Below are 16,261 nucleotides of genomic sequence, written 5' to 3'. Positions count from 1 at the left end.
GTGTGAGGCTATCCATTTTGGGTGGAATAGCAGCAGAATGGATTATTATTTAAGATGTTAAAACATGCTGCTGTGCAGAGGGACCTGGGTGTGCTGGTGCACGAGTCGCAAAAAGTTGGTGTGCAGGTGCAACAGGTGATTAAGAAGACTAATCGAGTTTTGTCTTTCATTGCTAGAGGGATGGAGTTCAAGACTAGGGAGGTTATGCTGCAATTGTATAAGGTGTTGGTGAGGCCACATCTGGAGTATTGTGTTCAGTTTTGGTCTCCTTACCTGAGAAAGGACATATTGGCACTGGAGGAGGTGCAGAGGAGATTCACTAGGTTGATCCCAGAGTTGAGGGGATTAGATTATGACGAGAGGTTGAGTAGGCTGGGACTGTACTCATTGGAGTTTCGAAGGATGCGGGGGGATCTTATTGAAACATATTAGATAGGATAGATGCGGGCAGGTTGTTTCCACTGTTCGGGGAAAGCAGAACTAGGGGGCATAGCCTCAAAATAAGGGGAAGTAGATTTAGGACTGAGTTTAGGAGGAACTTCTTCACCCAAAGGGTTGTGAGTCTCTGGAATTCCTTGCCCAGTGAAGCAGTTGAGGCTCCTTCTTTAAACGTTTTTAAGAAAAAGATAGATACCTTCCTAAAGAATAAAGGGATTCGGGGATATGGTGTACGGGCCGGGGAGAGGAGCTGAGTCCACAAAGATCAGCCATGATCTCATTGAATGGCGGTGCTGGCTCGAGGGGCCAAATGGCCTACTCCTGCTCCTAGTTCTTATGTAGCATTGCCAACCCTCCAGGATTGGCCTGGCGTCTCCAGGGCTTGAAGATCAATCGACAGGACACTGCTGAATGCAACCCTGGAGAAAGATCATCAGCACATTAAAAAAACATTGGATCTTTTGTCATTTTCTTTGAACATTTCTCTTCACCAGGTAAACAAAATGTTTGAAAATGGAAGGGGGGGGCGTGGAAATGGTTGTTTGGCTGATAGGCAAACATTATCCAATTGGGTAATGTGTTTTCTGCTTCCCATTTGGCGTAGGAAGGCAGTACATCACCAGGATGGGTGGGTTGGCCGACTAATGGTTGGAACCTTGGGAGGAAGTCATGTGATGAAACCTCCAGGAAGGCATTTGATCACAGTTGGCAATTCTATATGAATGACCAGCTCGAACCATTGACTGGTGGATAATGTGGTGCTGTTACTTTGTCCATTTAAACAGGTATCCATGCCCTCCGACCTCATCCGGGTCAGATAGAAGTAGCAGCACGTTTTCGATCACTCTTGCATTCTGATGTTCATCCGTCTGAAATCGCAGGTAAATCATTAGTCTCGTAACAATTCAACAGAATGGGGAAGAGCGAGCTGTTCGTGGTTCACCCAGGAGACCAGGAGAGGGGGATTGGCGAGCTCCCACTAAAAAGGGCGGAGAGGAGCTTCAGATATTTGGGGGTCCAGGTGGCCAGGAGCTGGGGGGCCCTGCATAGGCTTAACTTTACAGGGCTGGTGGAGCAAATGGAGGAGGAGTTCAAGAGGTGGGACGCGTTGCCGCTGTCCCTGGCGGGTAGGGTGCAGTCAATCAAAATGACGGTGCTCCCAAGGTTTTTGTTCCTGTTCCAGTGCCTCCCCGTGTTTATCCCGAAGGCTTTTTTCAGGCGGGTTAACAGGAGTATAATGGGGTTTGTGTGGGCGCGAGGGACTCCGAGGGTGAGAAGGATGTTCCTGGAGCGGAGTAGAGATAGGGGGGGGCAGGCGCTGCCCAACCTCTGTGGGTACTACTGGGCCGCCAATGCGACGATGGTGCACAAGTGGGTGATGGAGGGGGAGGGGGTTGCATGGAAGAGGCTGGAGACGGCGTCCTGTGTGGGTACGAGTCTGCCGCTGCCGCTCCCTCCAAGGAGGTATACCACGAGCCCGGTGGTGGTGGCGGCCCTCAAAATCTGGGGGCAGCGGAGGCGGCATAGGGGGGGAAGTTGGGGCCTCGGCGTGGACCCCATTATGGGAGAACCACTGGTTCGCCCCAGGAAGAACAGATGGAGGGTTTTCGAGGTGGCACAGGGCAGGGATACGTAAGTTGGGGGACCTGTTTGTGGACGGGAAGTTTGCGAGCTTGGGTGAGCTGGAGGAGAAGTACGGGCTCCCCCCGGGGAACACATTCAGGTACTTACAGGTAAAGGCATTTGCCAGACGGCAAGTGGTAGAATTCCCGCGGCTACTGCCACACACAGTACAGGACAGGTGCTCTCGGGGGGGGGGGGGGTGGCTGGGAGTGGGGAAGATCTCGGAAACTTACCAGGTGATGCAGGAGGAGGAAGAGGCCTCGGTGGTGGAGTTGAAAGGTAAGTGGGAGGAGGAGTTGGGGGAGGAGACCGAAGAGGGGACGTGGGCAGATGCCCTAGGGAGGGTGAACCCTTCCTCTTCATGCGCGAGGCTCAGCCTCATACAGTTTAAGGTGCTGCACAGGGCACACATGACCGGGACAAGGATGAGCCGGTTCTTTGGGGGTCAGGACAGGTGTGTTAGGTGCTCAGGGAGCCCAGCAAATCACACCCATAAGTTCTGGGGATGCCCAGCGCTGGAGGAATTTTGGGAGGGCGTCGCGAGAACGGTGTCGAGGGTGGTAGGATCCAGAATCAAACCGGGCTCGGGGCTCGCAATATTTGGGGTGGCAGAGGAGCCGGGAGTGCAGGAGGCGAAAGAGGCCGGAATTCTGGCCTTTGCGTCCCTGGTAGCCCGGCGAAGGATTCTCCTCCAGTGGAAAGATGCGAGGCCCCCAAGCGTGGAATCCTGGATCAGCGATATGGCAGGGTTCATTAAATTGGAGAGGGTGAAATTCGCCTTGAGAGGGTCGGTACAAGGGTTCTTTAGGTGGTGGCAACCGTTCTTAGACTTTCTGGCAGAACGATAGACATTGGTCAATGGCAGCAGCAGCTCGGGGTGGGGAGGGGGGGTGTTTACTTTATTTTTGTTTATGTTATTTACACTGGAGGGTCTGAGGGGGTTTATACACCTGTTGTCTTAAGTCGGGGTGTTAATGTTAATTTATTATTTATGTACAGGGGGGGGAGGGGTTTGGGGGGTTGCTTTTTTAGATTGTGTTTGGTACTTAACCCTGTTGGGTTCTTTTTTCTTTCTCATTTTATTATTGATATTTTATGAAAACCTTTAATAAAAATTATTTTTTAAAAAACCAAAAACAATTCAACAGTTGTTTGAAAAGACTGTGGTGTGGGACTGTAACCATGTGAAACTTTCACAGGAAGCCACCGGTTCTGTGACCGTGTTCAGGATCCCTACAGCCTACGATGTTGCCCACAGGTAGCTATGACAAAGCACAAACACTCCAACCGATTTCTATAAATCTTTCATCACCGTAAAGCAAGTGGACAAAAGTCCAGGTTTTGATGTATCGCACATTTCGCCCGATCTGAACCTCCTCTCTTCCAGGTCCATGGTGTGGTCAACGACACGATTGCATTTGTGAAGACTATTTTGGTGACTGAGATGAACAGTGCCACTGATAATCCAGTATCCTTTAGTGAGGCTAACTGCTCTGCAGCAACAGGCTTCTCACAATGAGGCTGTTGTCCTCAGAATGATTTCAGTGCATTCAGTTAATAAACAGTAACATTAATGAACAGGAACACGAAGGCAATCAATGCTGCACTGTTCACCTTGTCCCCAGTGTTTATTTAGGGGTCAGCATTTACTCCTGAACCACTGTGGGTCATGCGTTGAAGATCCACTCCAGAGACTGGAGTGCAAATCCAGCCTGACACTGCAGTGCAGTACTGAAGGAATGCTGCTTTGTTGGAGTTACTGTTAGAATCCCGGACCAGACCCCAATATTTGTTAGGATCCTGGACGAGAGCCCAAAGTTTGTTAGGATACTGGACCAGATCACATTTGTTAGTATCCCGGACCAGACCCCAACCAATGTTTTTAAAACTGTGAGGAAAGGATACTTCACCCCAGGAGCGATGTCTCTGACCAATAGGTATCTTTTATGTAAAAACCAACTTTAATTTAAACACAGAATAAACCACAATAACATAATTGAAATAGCTTTACAATTATCAGTTAAACAGTGAAAATTTTTAACTTGCCATCTAAACCTGCTACTAACACCAATTAAGCAACACAATACAGTTCAAACGTCACGTATAAATAAAGTTAACAAAACAGGTTTATTTGCTTCGATGTGTAGAGACTTTTGGAGAAAGTTCCTTTCAAGAGCAGATCCAGTACACTTCTGCTCAATTTGGCAGAATTGCTGTTCAACTTGAAATCCTTCTGGCTTGTCAGACTCAAATCCTATGACAAAGTGCAAAACTACAGACCGACCTGGCTCCTCCCATTAACAACACCATCTCTAGCCCACTAAGATGTCACATGACCTGCTTAGCTAGGACTAAATACAACCCCTTCATAAATTATCTACTCTCCACGGAATCTCCAGCAATCATAACAATGCTGCATTAGCCCTCTACATGTAAACAAGTAAATGGTTAGAATCAATCATGACCTTACCTTTTATGAATTCCTAATTACAGATTTAGCAGACACACAGTCTGGATATCTTAATCTAGGTTCGTTGATAATTTTACTGCAACAAATATATTCCTTAATCCAGGCTTTTAATAACATTACTGCCATAAATATAAAATATAATATGTATCAAATTTCTACATTAATCACAATACCATCTTTTGGATGGGACGCTTAAGCAAAGCCGCTACGTCCCATGGCACTATTGAAAAATGAGCAAGGGAATTATCCCAGTATACTCTAACCAATAATAATGCATCAACAGATTATCTGGTTATCTCATTAGTGTTATGGGGACTTTCTGTGCACAAATTGGCTGCCGTTTTTTCTCCATGACAACAGCGATTATTTTAAAAAGTGTTTCACTGGCTGTAAAGTATTTTGAGACATTCTGAGGCCATGAAAGACGCTATATAAACGGCAGGTTTTCTTGCCAATGTTTAACTTAGTTTGCACGGACAACAGATTTGCTGAACGGGATTTCAGAGTTGGACTGCCAAACATCTCAAAGATTTATTTGTAAATACTAATGTGATTGGAAAGAACAGAAGCTTAAAGCTTTGAAATTCTAACAAGTTGAGGATTCAGTGAAGATATTTTGCATTCCTTGGCTGGGTTTAATCAGATTGTGATATTGTGTGATGGCCGATTGAATCATTCTGATGTAACAATTAACACACACGATAGATATCTTTAAGTTCGGGTGATTGTTATGAAACAAAACCTGACAGTGGCTTCAAACTATTTTTCCAAAGTTTCTTCCATTTTGAAGGTATTTGGTGTCTTAGGGGACGAGGGGGGGTAAAATTATCTCTAAACTGTGAGATCTGGCGAACCTTCAGTCAACCCATCCGTTGGGAAAAGATGTTTTTATTATCAGTATCCTAACCCGGCTTTAGTTACAATGTGAGCTTGCTAGCAGTCTTCAAAATCAGGTGGTAGTTTTCCCTTAATCAGTTTCCAGATTGTGTTTGCAGAAAGGGGGGAAATTATTTCGGGTGGAAATTTCCATGGCGAGTATCCCGCTAAGGTAAGTGTTTTTTCTGCAAAGGACATTTCAGGACTTTGTCCAAAAATATCCTGGTTTAAAACAATTTTAAGTGAACAAAAATGTCACCAGCAGAAAAGATGTGAGTGACAGTCACTAAAATATCAAGATTGATTGATAGTTCGTCACTCATTAAAAAGAACTCTTTTGCGGGGGTCACGGGATGTGAGCGTGGGAGCGGCTGTGTTTTCGCGAGCTCCAGCTCCACTCGTCTTTTAATATTTTATTTTGTTTTATCCTAATGCACATTCCATTCACCTGAAAAATGACTCCGCATCATTTTGAGCGGGAATAACGGGGTGTTTTGCGCTGGCTGTAATGGCGCAATCAAGATCGGTATTCACCCACACTTCATGCGAGGCACAAGCCCCCACTTGCCATGCCTGAGTCCCCAGGCATCTGATTCACCTGACCCACAGCCGAGCTGCTCACTGCTGAGCATCACTCATTCCCAGTCAGGCCAGGATGGCAGCATGGAGACCTGCTCCTTAGTATCTGGATGCAGACCTGGCCAGCCTTATGGGTGTTGTGGATGAGAGATGGGGCACCCAGTACCCCCGAGGGGGTTGGAGAACCAGCAGTACAGTGACACCGTCTGGGATGCAGTAGCAGCTGCAGTAAGTGCAGGCAGCATGACCAGGGGGAGAGCCGTCCAATACCGGAGGAAGCTAAACGACACCTTATGAGCTGCAAGGGTAAGTTATCACCTGGCATCCGTCTCGCCTGCCACCCCTCAAATTCCCAAACCGCCCCCCTCCTCCTCCCCAGCAATCGACTGGCTGACACCTCGCATCCTCTCCACATCCGATCTCCAAACTTGTTCCTCAGAACCCCTGGCACCCACCACAACCCTTTAATGTCTAGCTGAGTTGCCCACACATGCAACTGGTATAGACAATCTGACCCATCAAGCATGCATCTCACGATGCCCTCTTTCTTCCCGCAGGAAAAGATAGTCCATGATAAGCAGGAAAGGGCGAAGCTGGGGGATGGAATTCCAGGGTTGCGAATCCTCACCCCCTATGATGAACGTGCCCTGGAGATCGTGGAGTTGCCCGAGTAGAGAACAGTAACCGGCAGTGAGGTTGGCCTGTGCCAGAGAGGTGAGGATCCACTGCCTCTTCAACCAGATTACCTGTCTCAAGTGAGTTGTTGATGTTCTACAAAATTATCCTTCCATCTCACAGATCACATGTCCATTTTCTCGCAGGATCACCATCTGATGAGGCCATGCCATCCCGAGCCGTATCCCACACCTGTCACCCAAGATACCATCTCGGAGGAAAGCTCTGAGGAAACCACCACCGAGGCATTACAGCTGTCACCCGCACCTTCAATCGGCGCAGAGACACACACCTCAGTGGGCGACATTAATGGACATTCTTCGGGGGCACATCTGATGAGCACTGCACAGCTGCTGATGCACATCAGGTGGAGGCAGGAACATCCAAAGGAGTCAGCAGTCGGACGTCTGCTGGATCCCAGGACTCAGCTGGTCCCAGACGGATATCGAGTCTCTGGACAAGGTTCTCCCAGAGTTGATGCAGGTGATAGGACACAGACGTGACCTTCAAGAAGGGGTATTAGTGACATTCCAGTGACTGCAGGGCAGATTAGAGGAGTCCCAAAAGCTCCAGGAGCAAGAGATGCGGCCGGCAACGAGTGGCACTGAGGCCAACACTGCTAGGGTGGCGAGCCTAGTGGAAAACCTGGATCACAACGTTCGAGTCATGAGTAATGGTGTCCAAGGCATGGCTCAGTCTCTGACGACCATGGCTGAGTGTCTAGGCGTCATGTCCCATTCACTGAGGGACGTGTCCCAGACATAGGTGGACAGTGCCGAGGCACTGCAGAGCTTTGCCCAGTTACTGAGGACCATCGCTGAGGGCATCAACACCATGGGGAAGACAACAGGGGGCCTCCATGACTGGCAGCGCTAGAAGCTTCAGAGGCCTTTGGAGCTCACTCCAGCTGCTCCTTCATCCCATGGAGTCACCCAGGTTCCTAAAGACACCCTCAGGGAGGAGGAAGCACTGGAGCCCACCCGTACCCTTCCACCAAGGAGACTCAGGCAGCCTCCAGTTCTTCTGAATCTTCCACCCCTCACCCCCTGACACTGGCGCATTTCAAGGGCAGTGGGCAGAACAGGGTGGCACTGTGACAGCGGTAAGTCGACCGGGGCCCTCCAGCTCTAGGCCCTCCAGAGGATGACCACCAAGGGCATAGAAGGCCACAGGCTGCTTTAGCAGCAGACTGCCTCCACCCCCGATGTGCATCCTGGAGACACACCTAAACGTAGGACTAGACCACAGAGGGACAAGAGGTTTTAGGAGCGCTGAGTGGGCACTGGTGTGGTCAGTATTCGTAGTTAAGGGGAGTGGATAATTGTCACATTAAAATGTTCACCAGTAAAACAATCCACACCTGAAACATGTAACGTCCCAGTCATTGTAATCTTCTCACAACAAGGTGGGTCCCTCTCTCTATCTGGAGTCGCTTCCTGTTACAGACCCCGACCCCCCCCAAGAAGCGGCACTGGTGAGAGCATAGGGAACCCATAGTGATGGACATCCAGGCCTGCAAGCTCCATCACTCACTGGACATGGACAACGCATGGCCCGCCCCACACATGGTTGAAAATAAATACCCACCTATGCAGATGCCATCATGAGGGTAGGTATGAGTGCGCTGTCAGCAGAAAGACGGGCTTCCGGTGGCGGCCATGGTGTGAAGGGGTGCACACAGGGCAGCTCCTGCTTGAAGGCTTCGAAAAGAGCTCTTTTTACCCAAACGCGGGTGCAACTTCGACAGAAAAGTGTAGCTGAAGGTCGGAGAACATAGAACATAGAACAATACAGCGCAGTACAGGCCCTTCGGCCCACGATGTTGCACCGAAACAAAAGCCATCTAACCTACACTATACCATTATCATCCATATGTTTATCCAATAAACTTTTAAATGCCCTCAATGTTGGCGAGTTCACTACTGTAGCAGGTAGGGCATTCCACGGCCTCACTACTCTTTGCGTAAAGAACCTACCCCTGACCTCTGTCCTATATCTATTACCCCTCAGTTTAAGGCTATGTCCCCTCGTGCTAGCCATTTCCATCCGCGGGAGAAGGCTCTCACTGTCCACCCTATCTAACCCTCTGATCATTTTGTATGCCTCTATTAAGTCTCCTCTTAACCTTCTTCTCTCTAACGAAAACAACCTCAAGTCCATCAGCCTTTCCTCATAAGATTTTCCCTCCATACCAGGCAACATCCTGGTAAATCTCCTCTGCACCCGTTCCAAAGCCTCCACGTCCTTCCTATAATGCGGTGACCAGAACTGTACGCAATCCTTCCTATAATGCGGTGACCAGAACTGTACGCAAGAAGTCCCCCGTCTCCCCGCCCCGGGGTGTTGGTTAGCAGAAAGACGAGAGGAAGATTTAAGCAGTACCTGAGGTGCACCAGAGCTTTCCTCAAAGCAAGTTGTCATCACCTTCATGCCCCTTGAAAAGGAACCTGTTGAGAGTGCCAATACAAGCCCGTGACCCTTGAGTCATGGACCATGGGGAGGGAGGGAACGGGACATATGGGTGTAGGAGGGTTTCCAAGACCTGAGTATTGAGCTAGCTTTTACATGGGGTTCCTCCCTCTTAGTTACAGCTCAGCTGAACACACAGATCGGCAGACGCACATTGACCTGGTTAAGACAGCTTTATTCTTCCAAGCTTGGTCCATGTACATGGGAGAGAGATCAGGATAAATGCCAAAATCAATCTGTCTGACACTGGTACAGACACACCGATTATAGAGTTTCCCAAAAATCAATAGCCCACCCCAGTTGGACTTGATCCAATCCTTGAAGCAAAATGATGACTTTGATCAGCTCATGATTTAACCCCATCCCGCCACTTGTTGTTTACTGGGATCGTGTGTCAATTATAAAGTTGTTTTTGTCCATTCCCATCCTACGACACGTCCTGCCCACCTGAAGTAAAAATACTCACCACTATTCTTAGAATTCTCCCTATACCAAAAAGGGTCAATAAGACATTCTAAATGGTGAACAGGGATTCTCACTCCTTGACTCCTATGCAGGCTTAGGTGGGTGCTATTCGGGTCAATCTATATTTTCAAGTTATCCCTCGGTATAACCCATATCTTCATAGAAGATTTCATCAACTTATCACTTAGTAGCAAGGGTCCCTCATTGCTAAGTAAGTAATGTATACTTTGTTAATAACCACTGTTTCAGGTTAAAACTTGAAGTTATTTTACTATTTTTTTCTTTTAAAAGATAAAGTCACTGTCTTTACAGAAAAGTAAAAAGATCTTGCTTCTGAATTCTCCTGGTTGGTTGAAAAGATCTTCAGGTCTACCTTGACAATCTCTCTTCTTTATCTTTTGGTTTTCTTCTGATGGATTCGCTGTTCTGCTCGGTTTCTGTGTTCTATCCTTCCCATGACCGAGGGCAGCTATGAGAGCTGACTCTGCTGGCTGTTACCGATTTGGGGTTTATATTTCCCTTCTAGCAGTTACTAAGTTTATATGACATTATCGTAAAGTAACTTTGTTTTGCTCTTGATTGTTCAGTGTACCTTTAATCTAAAATGTTTCTAACATGACTATGTATTCATGTTGAGCATGACTTTAGTTCATTGAACTCTGATTACATTTTTTCTCTTGTAATGTTCAAAAGTGCCTTGATCCTAGAGGGGTGTTACATCCGGTTCCTTTCACTTCTAATGTTACTTTATTACCAAATAGTGCCCTTAGCTTGTCAGAACTCTGACTCCGATTTGGGGTTAACTTATGCTCTCGTGGACACGTCGTCTCCGGCTTCCCATATTCAACTAGTGTCAGCAGGATTTCACACCTAAACATTTATCACCCAATTCAACTGAAGATCCTGGCAATTCTTTTTTAGCTGCTTACTAAAATAATTAACTTCAAAGAAGGTGCAAAATATTGTTTCTCTTCATGTAACTAAAAGTTCAATCTGCTTTAACTTGAAAGACAGGCATCAGTTTTACAGCTTGAGCAGTCACAAGCTGTTTTCTTAACGCCTGTTTGATAAAGGCTATCTGCATTTCAAACCTTCGTTTGCTGCTGCTTTTAACCTTTCATGGGATTTTTCCCTACATCAGGTTAGGTTTTGCCAGACTTCCATGTTTCAAATGACATATTTTCCCATTTTTACTTTACACACCTCATTGTTCATTCAGGGGCAGGATGCCAAAGTTGGTTCCTCTTTACACCATACATTGTCTAAGACAGGATATTGGGGGCACTGATAAGAACTGTTTACTGTGCTGACAGTGTTATAGCTGACCACACTACTTCTGTATATCCTCGTTTGTCTGAAAAACGCGGGCAAGTTGGCTAGCTTAAATCCCATCATGCATTGTGGCCACTGCTTGTAGCAAGTGTTTGAATACTTATTACTACTATGTTCTAAAAATACATGTTTAATGGTTAATATTGATTACTAGGTATACTTTCTATGATTAATCTCAATCCTTAATGAACTAATTTATGTAGAACTATTCTAGTCTTATCCTAGCTATTCAGTTTTAAGGGGTCTTACCTATGGACACCCCCTTCAATGGGAAGGTGGAACAGGAAGATTGGGGAAGTTGCAGTGAGATGGAGGATGGTGGTGTAGAGCTAACGGACACACAGACTTGTCTCATGCGAATCTGGAGATTATGAGGGCCTCCCTGGTCCTCGTGGCATGTTGGACTCTTGCTGCCTGCAGCCTTCCATCCTCTGGGTGCTCCTCAGACTCATCCTTCAGCCCCTCCTGCTCCCCCTCCTCCTCAGATGAGGTCGCACATTCCTCCTCCTCCTCGCCCAGCATGTCGCCGCGCTGTTGTTTCAGATTGTGGAAAGTGTGGGACCCTCTAGGGGGTAGTATACTGCAAGGCACTGCCAGAGTGCTCCACGCAGCAGAGCCACATTTTGAGCAGCCCGATGCACCATTCAACGACAGCACGGATGACAACGTGGGCCTCATTGTAACATGTCTCCACCTCGTTCTCAGGCCTCCGCAGTGGTTTCACCAGCCATGACCTTAGCGGGTACCCCTTGCCCCGCCCCCCCCCTCCCCCCCAACGAGCCAACCCATCATCCAGGTTGGTCCCCAAAGACACCATGGATCTCCGAGTGCCCCAGGATGTAGCTGTCAAGCACACTCACTGGATAGCAGGCACACACGTGCATGATCCCGAGGCGGTTGCCCTGCAGGGGCTGTATTCAGTGAGTGGAACTCCTTTCTGCCGATATAGGGATACCCTGATGCCCCGGTGCTCACAGGGCGACATGCGTGCCATCGATGGCCCCCTGGGCCTGGGGCATTCTGGTGATGGCAGCGAATTCTGCAGCCCGAGCATCTTGGTGGACCCTGGTCCAGGTCGAATGTAATGTCGTCGGATGCCCGGGCATACAGAGCACCCCTCACCCTCTGGATGCACCTGTGAGCTGACAACTGCGAGAGAATCTACTTAGTTAATAGTAGGGGAGAGTTAAAGAGCAAAAAGATCATTGGGGTACAGGTTCACAGCTCCTTGAAGGTGGAGTCACAGGTGGACAGGGTGGTGAAGAAGGCATTCAGCATGCTAGGTTTTGTTGGTCAGAATGTTGAATACGGAGTTAGGATGTCTTGTTGAAGTTGTACAAGACTTTGGTGAGACCACACATGGAATACCATGTTCAGTTCTGGTCATCCTATTATCGGAAGGATATTGTTAAACTAGATAGCGGGCAGAAGTGGATGCTACCAGGACTTGATGGTCTGAATTACTTTTTTCCCTGGAGCGTAGGAGGCTTAAGGGTGATCTTATCAAGGTCTATAAAATAATGAGTCGCACTGATAAGGTAGATAGTCGACACCTTTTCCCGAAGATAGAGGAGTCTAGAACTAGAGGGCATAGGTTTAAGGTAAGAGGAGAGCGATACAAGGGACTAGAGGGGGAATTTCTTCACACACAGGGTGGTGAGCATCTGGAACGAGCTGCCAGAGGCAGTGGCAGAGGCGGATACAATTTTGTCCTTTTAAAAAGCAGTTAAACAGTTACATGGGCAGGAGTTAGGATGTGGGGATATGGACCAAATGCAGGCAAGTGGGACTAGCTTAGTGATAGGAACTGGGCAGTATTGGCCAGATGGGCCGATGGGCCTGTTTCCATGCTGTAAACATCTATGACTTTAAGACTCTATTCCACCCAGGTCCCCACTTGAGCCCTGCAATGACCCAGTGGCTTAGAAATGTTTTGTTTTCTAAATTTAAAGTACCCAATTAACCTTCATGGCCACCAGGAGCAGGTGTCCTCCTCCTCCAAGAGGTTCCATGTCTGCGAGGATGTGACACAGGTGACTCATTATTATCCCTACAAACTCCTGTAAACCCTTGCTTGTTGTTGGGCTCCCCTTCTGGCCCGTCCGACAGATGGCCAGGTCTTGAGGATGTGCAGCGGCCGATATAGGCACATGTGGTACACGCTCCAGCCCATGTTGGTCTTGAAGTCTTTGGCGATGTCTGCCCGCCTCGACTCCGACAAGCAAAATAATGGCAACCTCCACGGAATCAACTCCAACATTCATTTTTGTCTCTGGAAGGATTTGGAGAAGAAGAGACAATCAGTTAACGACTCTATCCCAGGACCCTCAAATCCCCCAAGCCTCCCCCACCCTTGCCACAACGGTCCCGGTTTCTCTGAGTTCCATCCAGCAGACCAGTTGTGATGAGACCTCACTCTGCACACTCCCTCCCAGCCAAAGCAGGTGCCCCTGGACTCCCGACCTCTGCCAGCAACATTAGAGAGGTTGCGCCCAGCTGTCCCCTGCTCATCCACACACTTACCCTTTAGCTGCGAGAGGGTCTCCAGTGGCTCTTTAGTGTTTGATTGTTGGCAGCTGCCTCTACGGTGGTGATGCTCCTAAAGTTCAGGCACATTGTTCAGGCATCAAAGGTTGCAGGACATACAGTGCACTAATCATCCTCCCAGACAGGCCATCCAGTTGTTCCTTTGAGGAGACACTTGAGTGTTCAGGAGTGTGAAGTGCTCTCTCAAATATCAACGTTAATCCCTCCTTGAGATAGCTTTCAGCAGTGGCTATCTGACTGGTGGCTGCTGGCAGTTAAAGGGGGTGAAATGGCCTTTCATGAGAGAAGCCGCAGCAGGGCTCTGTCCTGTGAGAGTTTGGTAGGACAGGCAGGCTGCTGCTGTGATTGGCCCTGTTATTTAAAGATGGCTGGAATGCCAGGCATAAGCAACCCCCCCCCCCCACCCTTGCCCCAGCCCAGGGGTGAGCGCCAACCCGGTCACCTCCAACCCCCAAACAACCCCAGTGCCTTGAAAGGCCCCCCCCCATCTCCCCACAGCTCTGGGGAATCATCTACGGTGTCCTTGAGCTGCATGCAGGTTAATGGAGAGGGTTACTCACCTCGCTCCCCCTCAGTATCCATTGCGCCATGTCCATGCTTTAGTCGAGGAGTCCTAAATGATGCCCGCCTGACTTCCCACTGCGTGGTGGGGAGGTGATGACTCTGGGAGTCTGGTGCATTTGACTTTAATCTCACTAATGAGATTAAAATGAATGCAAATGAGGTGTGAACAGGTTCTCACCCTTTCTGGGCAAGATCCCGATCACACCATTAGGAACAGGCCAGGAGAATGGCAAACTGTTTGGAGCCTGAAGCGAATCCTGTTTTGGCCTCTCCTATCACCTGGCGTAACTGGATTGGCGGTGGGCACAATATGGTTCTTTTGAGGGTGGGCATGCGCCAAAGGAACACTGATTTATGGTTGTATCTTGTTTCTCTTTTATCCTCAGAACCCCCCCCCCCAAAGGAGCATCCAGCTCCCCAAGCGACCCCCATTCCGGGCGGCACCATCTCCTGACTCCGAGGATACCACCTCTGAGGAGAGCTCCGAGGATGCAACCGTTATAGTCGCAGCACAGGTGTCATCCCTCAATCAGCGCAGACACATGCACCTCGGGTGGACATGTCAGTGGTCAGGCTCCTGGGGCACAATCTGAAGAGCACCACACTGCTGATGTTGCACACCAGGTGGAGGCAGGAACCCCCAGGCAAGACAGCTGTTGGAGGGCCGCTGGATCTCAGGACCCAGCTGGGTCACAGCCTGATGTTGAGCCTGTGGTACAGGGTTACCGGGAGCTGATGGAGACAATAGGGAGAAGCCGGGACATTCAGAGGGAGATGTCAGCATCACTCCAGCAGATCCATAGCCACTTGGAGGAGTCCCAGAGGCTTCGGGTGCAGGACCTGGCAATGCCTGGCACCGAGGCCAATACTGCTAGGGGGGTGACCGCAGTGAAGAGCCTCGTGCACTACGTTGGAACACAAGTGAAGGTGTCCAAGACACCGCGCAGTCGGTGATGGCCATGGCTGAGTGTGTTGGCAGGACGTCCGACTCGCTGGGAGATGTCACCCAGTACCTTGAAGAGGTGCTGCTGGACATGTCCCGCTCTCAGATGGGAATGGCTGAGGTGCTGCGGAGCTTGTCCCAGTTGCAGGTGGGCATTGCCGAGGCGCTGCAGAATGCGTCCTAGTCACTGAGGAGAATCACTAAGGGTGTCGATGGTGCAGACTATGGGGCACCACCAGGGATGGCAGTGCCAGATGATAGAGGGACAGCCGGGGCCCGAACTAGTTGGCCTCCGTCCCAAGAACTATGGGCACCAAGCGGGAGGAGGGGGTGCTGAGTCCCAACCTGGACCCTTCCCATGGAGTGGCGATGGTGGCCACCAGCTCCCCTGAGTTCCACCCCTTTGATGAGGCTGCGTCACGCTGACAAGTGAGTCGGGGCTCTCTGGCCCCAGAGAATGTCGGCCAGGGGCATCGAAGGCCATGGGACAAGGTAAGAAGCTGACTGCCTCCACCTCTGATGTGCATCCTGGGGAGACACCTAGACGTAGTGGTAGAGCTAGGAGGGCCAAGCATGTTGAGGATCACTGAGGGCAGTGGGGGAGAGGGCAGCAGGGGGGGGGGGGGATGTAAGAGTGGCACCATCGAGAGTGGGGTATTGTACAACACATTAAACACCGCTTTGCACAACCAGTATGATGCCTCTGTCATTTTCTTCCACAGAGTGGGCTGACCTCCGGACCATTTGTCCATCTCTCCAGGCATCCGTCCCGTCCCCCCCCAGCTGAGGGACCCTCACCCCCCACCGAGCACTGGGGTCGCAAGCCCAGCACCCCTGGGCTCTTTGCCTGCGAACAAAGATGGCTACTCACCGCCTCGGCTTCCCACAGAAGCCCTTGCGTCAGGTTCACGTTTTTCAAAAGGAGTACTAAGCGGTGCCAGCTAAGGAGGCTGCTGAATGACAGGAGGCCATTGGATATGGGGTGGCTCCTATTAACTGTATGGAAATTGGGCTTAAATGGTGAAAATTGGTTTCTCGCCACACTAAGGCGAGATCTCGATTTCTCCTACAGGAGTGGACCAGTTGCATCACAAACTGTTTGGCGCCTGGCCCGGTTCTTGTTTTTGGCCTCTCCCACTATTCACCGCCCTCTTTTCGCTTGAGCGAGAGAGTAACAAGGCCGGAGATCGCACCTAGAGACTCCTGGGCAGACGGCTGCACGATACACTAACGTCCCACTTGGGAACTAAACTACCCCCTAAACATCTAATATTATTGTT

The 16,261-nt window shown here is 49.4% G+C and overlaps 1 protein-coding gene across 1 annotated transcript in view; it reads left to right on the top strand.

Moving 5' to 3' along the window:
• The window catches only part of LOC140388171 (histidine ammonia-lyase-like), a 73,960-nt gene that overhangs the window by 21,066 nt on the left and 36,633 nt on the right, over window positions 1-16,261 (top strand). Inside the window, exons 9-12 of the mRNA XM_072471930.1 lie at window positions 1,224-1,319; window positions 3,261-3,319; window positions 3,449-3,529; window positions 5,514-5,579. Coding sequence (XP_072328031.1) covers window positions 1,224-1,319; window positions 3,261-3,319; window positions 3,449-3,529; window positions 5,514-5,579 — 302 coding nt within the window. The remainder of the gene's footprint in view (window positions 1-1,223; window positions 1,320-3,260; window positions 3,320-3,448; window positions 3,530-5,513; window positions 5,580-16,261) is intronic.

This window comes from Scyliorhinus torazame, chromosome 13, assembly GCF_047496885.1.
Source record: "Scyliorhinus torazame isolate Kashiwa2021f chromosome 13, sScyTor2.1, whole genome shotgun sequence".
NCBI lineage: Eukaryota > Metazoa > Chordata > Chondrichthyes > Carcharhiniformes > Scyliorhinidae > Scyliorhinus > Scyliorhinus torazame.
This window is presented reverse-complemented; position numbering and strand designations above follow the sequence as displayed.